This window comes from Scardinius erythrophthalmus (assembly GCF_964197995.2).
Source record: "Scardinius erythrophthalmus genome assembly, chromosome: 6".
In the NCBI taxonomy this organism is placed as follows: Eukaryota; Metazoa; Chordata; class Actinopteri; order Cypriniformes; family Leuciscidae; genus Scardinius; species Scardinius erythrophthalmus.
In genome coordinates this window covers 9,529,902-9,539,653 of record NC_138226.1, presented here as the reverse complement: position 1 = coordinate 9,539,653, position 9,752 = coordinate 9,529,902, and the positions used below count along the sequence as shown (strand labels likewise).

At 35.2% G+C, this 9,752-nt stretch overlaps 1 protein-coding gene across 2 annotated transcripts; it reads left to right on the top strand.

Moving 5' to 3' along the window:
* Window positions 1-662: 662 nt before the first annotated feature.
* On the top strand, window positions 663-9,114 carry LOC308692637 (signal transducer and activator of transcription 1-like). Of its 2 annotated transcripts, none has more exons than XM_081368822.1 (23): window positions 663-776; window positions 1,385-1,512; window positions 1,596-1,740; window positions 1,823-1,918; window positions 2,190-2,279; window positions 2,432-2,510; window positions 2,739-2,833; window positions 2,959-3,110; window positions 3,792-3,950; window positions 4,157-4,249; window positions 4,378-4,437; window positions 4,616-4,645; window positions 4,977-5,067; window positions 5,176-5,214; window positions 5,284-5,367; window positions 5,469-5,567; window positions 5,647-5,782; window positions 5,880-5,935; window positions 6,782-6,876; window positions 7,325-7,464; window positions 7,583-7,771; window positions 8,647-8,722; window positions 8,821-9,114. In XM_081368822.1, exons 2-23 carry the CDS (start codon window positions 1,385-1,387, stop codon window positions 8,846-8,848), a joined length of 2,160 nt encoding a protein of 719 aa, XP_081224948.1. In that variant the 5' UTR covers window positions 663-776; the 3' UTR covers window positions 8,849-9,114. The 2 variants fall into 2 exon arrangements, with proteins under 2 accessions (XP_081224948.1, XP_081224947.1); XM_081368821.1 differs by having other exon boundaries at window positions 2,944-3,110.
* The last annotated feature ends 638 nt before the right edge of the window (window positions 9,115-9,752 follow it).

The following is a 9,752-nucleotide window of genomic DNA, read 5'->3' as shown; positions in this document are numbered from 1 at the left end:
CACATAAGATCATTTTAAATATCAGTGAAACAAACGTCGTATAGTTCTTCTCCATGTCTGCCTATACATTAAAAACAGCACATTTAAAAGCCAAGGGGTCCCCATGAAAACATCCATTGGCATAGTATTCTGATAGGGAACTGACGCAAATCCTAGTTTCGTTTCTCTGTTTAATTCCTGCATTCAGTTCGTTTAGGTCTCGCTTTCTCAGAAAACGCGTGCTTGCCTTGCTGGCTATGCCATGAGTTTCACAACCCCCCTCCCTCCCTCCATTCAGACCGCAGCCTATCAGAATGAAATACTGCTCCACGGATGTGCTCCAAATGTCTTTTTTATTGGTTGAAGGAACTTAGTTACTTATATTATGAATGTTTTTTTTTTTAATTATGTATGTATGTATGTATGTATTATTCATTTCTAGTGTGTCGCTAAGTTTCTGTTTTCTCAGCAGTTCCTATTCTGTAATCAGTGATGGTCAAGGGAGGGCTGCGCTTCTCTGGAACAGCCATTCGCCAAAAAGGCGTGGTTATAGTTTACGCACTAGAACATTATTGGTTGTCATCACTGGGATATTTACATATGGTAATTGCAGCATTCCGATTGGCCTACAATTAGAGCGTGGGCTGTAACCTGCGTCAGTTTTTCATGCATAACCATTTGGGGGCCACTGAGGAGAATAAAAGTCTGAAGCAGAGATAGTTTAATCTACGTGTGTCTTGTCTACTTAGCCTGAGAAATACTGCTTTTGTGCCTTGACCCAACTTACATGTTGAAAGGTAATTTTCTGTTATGTTGTCTAAGCGTTTTATCTGTGTTCGCTCTTGTAAAAGGCTGTGGGAAAACTGTAGAATATTATAATGTAATGTCATGTAAAGCAATTTTGTTTACCATGGAATGAAACATCAAACATAGTATATATTCTTTTATTCTGTTACATACAGCTTTAAAACTAATGGGTATTAAGTGTATGAGAGAATAGAAGCATTTAATTAATCTCTAAAATTATATTTAGTCCTTTAATCTAACTCATGTCGTAAAAGGACAGTAATGAGTGTGAACGTCATCAAACCCTTGATTTTAAGTGGTTTTAATGGATGAGCACAGCACTAAAACTCTAATATTATGTTTATTAATTTTTAAAAAATAATACTTTTTATCAAAGTCTAATTTATAATTAAATAGTATTACATTTGTGCATTTTTCTAACATTTTATTTATTTTATTTTATTAATTGTTATTATTATTATTAGCTTAATGCCTAATGTTAACATAACTGCGCATAAAACAAGGTGTTAGGTGACAAACGTCAACACAGACAGGATGTAGTATGTAAACAGTTAAAGTATTACAGTATGTCATAGTGGTTTGCATTTTATGTTTGCAGATGACACTGTGGAACCAGCTTCAGCTGCTGGACTCTCTGTATTTGGAGCAAGTGGACCAGCTTTACGATGAGGCTTTCCCCATGGAGGTCCGACAGTATCTCAGTCAATGGATTGAGAGTCATGACTGGTGAGATTGGTTTGTAATTTCATATTTCATTTGATTTAGTAGCATCACGAATTGCTGAAAATAATTTTTATTATTGGTTGCAGGGAATCCGTTGCATGTAATGAATCCTTGGCCACCCTACGCTTCCATGAGCTCCTCAACCAACTGGATGAGCACTACAGCCGTCTCAACCTGGGAAACAACTTCCTCTTACAGCATAATATACGCAAAATTAAGCGGAACCTACAGGTGCAAAAAAAGATTACATTCAATTTAATTATTTTCATTATTCTAGAATGAAATGGTAATGGAATTTATCGTCTCCCATTAGGAGCACTTCCAGGAGTATCCTGTTCACATGGCTATGATCATAGCGAACACTCTGAAGGAAGAGAGAAAGATACTGGAAACTGCACTTAGTACACAAGTAAGGCTTTTAGTCTTTCGCTTTATAGTCCTGTTCCCCATGTACATACTATGTACTTATTATAGTAATACATTATAGCTACCAACCCTCAACCTACTCCTAAACCTAATCTCCTTAACCCATGTAGTTACCTTATATTACCCAAGACTTACTTGGATAAGTTAGTTCACGTAAATGCACCTATTGTAAAATAAAGTGCAACTGTTGCGTCACAGCTGTCATTTCAAACTTTCGCTTGTGTTGTCATTCATCTCTGTAATTTTGTTTTTAGAGTAAAGGTAACTCATCACAGGGGAATTTCATGATGGAACAACAAAATGATTTGGGCAATAAAATCAACAATTTGAAGACGAGCGTGCAGGTAAAACATCTCAGTGAATAATGACTAGGTCTGATATTGAATCTTTTTGGGTCTTTACCACAAAAATTACCCACATTTCCGAAAAACTATGTCTAGAAAGTGACTACAATTTCACAAACTGGAATATTTGTGAAATATTTGCCTCTCTATAGGAAACTGAACAGGACATTCAGGTTTTGGAGGATGTACAAGATGAGTATGACTTCAAGAGAAAGACTTTGCAGAGTCGAGGTAACAGATACATTCTTAGCATTTCCCCTGGTATAATATCAGTTGACATTTTAGGGATATCTGTTATTGGTTAGATCAATGTTAAATTTTATAGATTTTTTATTGAATTTGAAAAATAAAATATAATTGAAAAATGAAATATAATATAATATTTTATTTTTATTTTATTGATAGTTTTTTTTGAACAGAGTTTGAATGAACTAATGATTTTTATTTTTATGGTTTCAGTGGAACTTGATATGAATGTCCACAAAACAAAAGAGATCCTGCAGGAGGAAATGGCAATTCGACAAATGTTTATGGAGCTAAGCATGAAAAGAGAGGTAGGTCGAGATGCCCCTGCACGCAGATAGCCGCAAGTTTGTGTTCACATCAGTAGGAATGTGTTTAATGTTGCCCTTTTCTTCAGTATCATTTCTTTTCTACAAAACAGCATATATGTGTGCAGGTGGTGATAAAGGAAATGGCTAACGTACTGACTCTAGCAGAGCAGATCCAGCACACACTCATATCAGATGAGTTACCCGAGTGGAAGAAGCGGCAGCAGATGGCTTGCATCGGTGGGCCGCCCAATGCGTGTCTGGACCAGCTGCAGAGCTGGTGAGAACCTCACCAAATTACCTGTATTGCAAGCTGGAAACAAAATAATGGGTGCTTTCCAAACGGAAGGCTGGATCCTGGTAAGGCTGCATATCTCGGCTGCCACGTCATCAAGCGCCACCGAAGGCCGTCTCAATTCGAAGGACCTTCGTTTCGTGCCCTTCATATAGCTCATTTTGTAGGTTTCATCAAGTGTATCCTCCGCGTCCTTAAATCACCCACAATCCATTGCACACATTCCAATTCACAAAGAACCGATGAAAAGTGAGTAGGCATTGAGCTTGTCTGAGTTTATGACATTATGAAATGTAAGGAAATATAATGTTAACTAATAACTTAATTTTGTTTGTCAGGATCGTTGTCATTTGCTATTGCTGTGATGTCGTTGGAAGAGGGAGGGGGAGTTATTTTGATTAAAGATTACAAGGGCATATGAATAAAAAAAATGATGATGTGTGCACAGATAAATCATTTATTATAAATACTGGAATGTTCCAATAATTTTTATTTTTTATTTTATAGTGACTTTAAGATTTTCTATTTGCTAAGTAAATAATTTGTATTATCAAACAATTAGCTGGAGATAATGAGCTTATATTGCGCGTATATTTGTTTTGGTGCTGTCCTTGGTACTGATGTATTATTTTTCTATAATGAGCTACTGCATGAATTGTGCTGCAGGTTCACAGTGGTGGCAGAGTGTCTGCAGCAGATCCGTCAGCAACTGAAGAAAGTTCAGGAACTGGTGCAGAAGTTCACCTACAACAACGACCCCCTCACTCTGGGCAAGAGCCAGCTGGATGAGCAGGCACTTTCACTCTTCAGAAACCTTATATCAAAGTGAGACACAACACCGTAACTATTCTTCCCTTTATATGTATTTATATATAGAGCACAAGCTGCAGAAAGACAAACTGCTGGTTATTGATACGAGGATTTGTGGGTTTAAGGTTCACGGGGGGATTTGAATATATTCTGTGGTTTACGTCACTTCTGAAAGATTATAGTCTTGAACAGGATGACAGCGGTTGTGACGTGTCTTTCAGTTCTCTTGTGGTGGAGAGACAGCCGTGTATGCCCACACATCCTCAGAGACCCTTGGTGATAAAGACAGGAGTTCAGTTCACAGTCAAGATCAGGTGGGTTACAGTCACTGTGGGTTAAAGTTACAGTCACTGACGCTCTTATGTCACTCAATTTAGATGCTATTTCAGTGATGTTGATGTGTAGCCAATATCCAATCTAAATATGTTTTATTATTTTGTAGATCACTAGTCAAACTCCCTGAACTGAACTGTCAACTGAAAGTAAAAGTCTCTATTGACAAGTAAGTCATTTCTATCTATCTATCTATCTATCTATCTATCTATCTATCTATCTATCTATCTATCTATCTATCTATCTATCTATCTATCTATCTATCTATCTATCTATCTATCTATCTATCTATCTATCTATCTATCTATCATGTGTATTCATACAGTATATTTATTTTTCTCCTGTAGAGATTTAACAGAGAATGACACAGTAAAAGGGTACGTATTATTACGCCAAAACTCAGAGTTCAAATGTGATGTATTACTATAATATGATGTTTCGAATGAGCCGATGTATTTAGATAGGTTAACAGACATTTAATTGTGGCCCACACAACAACCACAAAAGCTTCTGCAACCCACATTTGAACAAGACTGCAATCCTGCAACTATATTACTATACTGTACAGTATTACAGTGAGCAATGTAATAATCACTAGATGATAAGCCTGAAATACATAATGACAAACTCTGATTCTGTTTCGAATAAAATATTTGAATGGCTCACCAAAGCTCAAATAATCCAATTGTCTGTTTTCTAATGTCCTAGATGTAGAAAATTCAATATTTTAGGGACAACTTCTAAAGTTATCAACTTAGAGGAATCCAATGGATGTCTAGCAGCTGAATTTCGCCATTTGGTATGTTGTGGAAAACCCCAGGACGGACAGATAAAACATTATTGCACATCATAAATACATGTTAATGTCTGATTGAAAACGTATTGTTGCTCTCTTTTCCCCCCACAGCAATTAAAAGAAATGAAATGTAGCAACAGAACCAATGAGGTAGGCCATAAAACACATACATTGAAATGGATCATTATGAATGGCTGATGTTTTTTTCTTTTATTACAGACTTCTCTCATCATTTCTGAGGAGCTGCACTTACTTAGATTTGAAACTCAGCTCGTTCAGCCAGAACTATGTGTTGATTTATCGGTAAGGTACTCTGAAACATAGTTACAATGGGTAGACAAGACATTTGAACTGTTGATCAGACCAGTAATTCTGACCTGACCTGTTTTATTGTGATTAAACAGAACATATCACTTCCTATTGTGGTGATCTCTCACGTGAATCAGTTACCTAGTGCCTGGGGCTCCATCTTATGGTACAACATGCTCTGCAGTGAACCCCACGTATGGCCGTTTCCCATCATCAGTGTTTTTGTCCTCTGCTGATGCTTCCATTCTGACTCTCGCCGTCCATCTCTCGCAGAATCTGACGTTCTTCTTGAATCCGCCACCAGTGAAATGGGAGCAGCTTTCAAAGGTCATAAGCTGGCAGTTTTCTTCTGTCACTAAACGAGCGCTGAACTCTGAGCAGCTGAGAACGCTGGCCGACAAACTTCTTGGTGAGTTTATTTATATTTTCTTATTTCTTAATAAGAAATATTATTTATAGTTTCTTAATATATAGCACATTTTTTCAGATTTCGTATTTGTTTTCAGGTCACAAAGCCCAAGGTGACCCCGAGGGTCTCATTAACTGGAATACATTTTGTAAGGTAGGTTTATGGTAGTGACTGAAACAAAGACAGGAAAGTTGCTTTCGTTTTCTTAACCGATCTCACTTTTGTTTGTTCCTCTGCTGTCAGCACATGATTTACTGATAAAACAAAACTTAAGAGACAAAACTGAGACTGTGGAAGAACCTGATACCAAATAGAACAGCTGGGCTTTTAGAACTCGACACTAACTGAAAAAAAAAAAAAATAATAATAATATATATATATATATATATATATATATATATATATATATATAGTGGTCACCATTTGAAGTGAATCAAAACCTTTCATCAAAGTTACCCATGAATTTTAAACAATACCCACTCTTGTCTTAGGACAATTTTGATTAACTTTTTTGATCCACTTCAAATGTCTATACATACAGATGATGAAACTCGAAAAATTTGATTATCGTGCAAAAGTTTGTGTATTTCAGTAATTCAAATTAAAAGGTGAAACATATATATAAGGTATATAAATATATATATACATATGCATGATTATACTTTTCGGAGAGCTCTCATTTCTGTATTTAAAATCCTTTTTTTTATTGATTTCATGTAATATTCAAATTTTCTGAGATTTTGAAATTGGGGTTTTCATAAGCTGTAAGCCATAATCATCAAAATGAAAACTTTTGCACAATATTAAAATTTTCAATTTTCACCTGTATACACACACACATACACACACACTCTCTCTCGCACACACACGCGCACACACATACACATATATACTTTGTAATAAAAATTGCCAAGGCCATACCATATCCACTTGCTTTATCTAATCAAATGGAGGTAGTATAAATGAAATAATAAAATAAACTTGTGTGTTTTCACCTAGATGTCTCCTAATGAGAGGGGTGTAGCGTTCTGGCTGTGGATGGATGGAATTCTGGACCTTATTAAAAAACATCTGCTCAACATCTGGAATGATGGGTAAGAGTTCCATTATTATTATTATTATTATTTAATTCCAATTCGAATTTCAAATTGAAATTAATTAAAGTCAACACGAATTCAACTTTCACCCCATTTTCTTTATTAATTTATCTTTCTGCTCTTATTGTGTATGATTCAACAGTCTGCGTTATTCCAAATAAAACAAATCGCGGTAACACTTTATTTTACAGTGGCATTGTTACATGTAGCTACTATAGTGATAACTATAAATTCTGCATAATTACATGCAACTAAACTTAAACCAAACCCTAATCCAAACCCTATAGTAAGTACATGTAGTTACAGTACTTAAATGTACAAGTAAAGTGTAACAATGCCAACTTTAATTCACATTGAAATTTGATGGATATTTTTATTCAATGCCACAAGCTGCCAAAAACTTATTTATATATATATTTTTTTAATTTCTCATAACAATGTGCAGGTATATTATGGGGTTCATGAGTAAAGGGAAAGAGAAGGCTTTGTTGATAGACAAACCCCCGGGCACTTTCCTCCTGCGCTTCAGTGAAAGCTGTCGAGAAGGAGGAATCACCATCACGTGGGTGGAGCATTCACCGGACGGTGTGTGCTGGTTTGAACTGAGTATTTTATAATCTTTTAAAAAAAAACACAATAATAGTGTGCATCTGGCAGTCTTTTATTGCATGTGAATGAGTATCAACATGTGTGTAAATTATAGGTAAACCTAAGATGCATTCGGTGAAGCCCTACACTAAATCAGATCTGGCGAACATCTCTTTGCCTAACGTCATCCGGGACTACACCCTCACTGCTTCAGAGGAGGTTCCAGTGAATCCCCTCGTCTACCTTTACCCAGACATCCCAAAAGATGACGCTTTTGGTCACTACTATAGCAGCTCTTGTGATGGTAGATACACGTCCGTCCATTCATTCATTCATTGAGTAAAAAGAGACATGAGTGTAAAAGTACATCACGTGGCCAAGATTATGATGCAGATCTCATGGGTGCAAAAAAACATCACTATATAACACAAAAGGTACATAGTATATTTTAAAGGGATAGTTCACTCAAAAATTCTAATTCCATCATTATTTACTCATCCTCATGTCTTTCCAACCCCATAAGCCTTTGTTCATCTTCGGAACACAAATTAAGATATATGTAATGAAATCTGAGTGATTTCTATCCCTCCATTAAAAGTCTATTCACCCAAAACTCTGACACTTGAAAACATTCATAAAGAGATTGTAAAAGAAATCCATAAACCAAGCAGTTTAATCTTCCGAAGAGACACAATCGCTTTATACGATGAACAGATTTAATGTGATCAGCAAACAATGCTTACAGTATTTAAGTTTGCATATCTCTCAGGTTTCATTAAAAATATTAATTTGTGTTCAGAAGATAAATAAAAGTCTTTTTTGGAATGACATGAGGGTGAGTAAATGATGACAAGGGTTAACTATCCCTTTAATACATTACAGCACATTACTCTTCTAACTGTATATATATTCTTACAAGTATATAGTGTCCCCAAATATATAGTTAATGAATTTCATTGCATTAAGAAACAAAATATTGAACCAAGTATTTTTTTTAATGAGAGAGCACAAGCACTTCTTTCAAGCAAAATGGTTGACTAATAAAAATTAGTTTGATCTGAAGTCACAGAAAACAGATGTAAGTGGAACTGTGTTCAAAAGCATTTTAGGACCACTGTTTGTTAGAGACCACGTGTTTTGTCAATATCTACACATCTTACATGTTCTTTTGTCCATCAGATTCAGAGGAGATGGAGATAGACAAACCCATCACACCCATATATTTAGGCAGACGCATGATTTCTGTGTCAGAAAAGTAAGCAATTACTTTTCCTTACTTTCTACTCTCTTTTTTATAAGTGTATTTCTGTTTCTGAAAAACTATATTCATGTTTTATTTATCCATATTTTTAGCCCTGATTCGAGACTCCAGAAGTGTTGAGCACATCAAGGCAACGCTGGTCTGAGGAACGTTTCTCCACCGATGCATCTAAATTTAATCCGAAAAGTTTTTCGGGGGAGAAAATGATCCTGTTTCTAGAAGTACTGCATCTGTCACAACTATAGTGAACGATGGAGACAGATAGTGATACCCAAAGGATTCATCTTTGCACAGATCTTCTCTCTACTAAATTAGTCATAAAAATATACTACATTTATTCTTCACTTCTTATGTGAATACATTGAATACAGAATACATTTACAGCTAAAACAGTGTAATCCTATTTCTTTATATATATATATATATATATATATATATATATATATATATATATATATATATATATATATATATATATATATATATATATATATATGTGAACATATGGTCAAGAAACTTGCATTTTGTTGTCACTGAGAATGTATGTAATAATTATATTTAGTGAGTCTGCGTACCAGTCTCTCATGCTAGATATATGAATACATGCAAATACTCTGTTTCTGTTAAGACATTTGTTTGAGAAAAACCTCCTCTCTTTTGTGAAATATGTATTTATTTTTGCACATCAAAACAATCTTTACTGTATATACCATTGCTTTAATTGCACAAACACACACACTGATTCAGTCAGCCAGATAAAATAATAAACAACAACCGACCCTCTGCAGTCAGTCACTGCTTCAGATCCAAGCTGGAATAATTTTGTGAACTATTTTTTAACATTAGACAGTGTTACATAATGTGAAGTACTAATAAAGACTATTACATGCTTTTTATTCATGTAGTTTAAACGTTGTTGTTGTTTTTTGTTTGTTTGTTTCTCCACAGCGGGTTCTCTCATTCTATGGAAGCATATGGGTAGCAATATTCAATTTGAAAGATTGACAAAATTAAAAAGAAAATG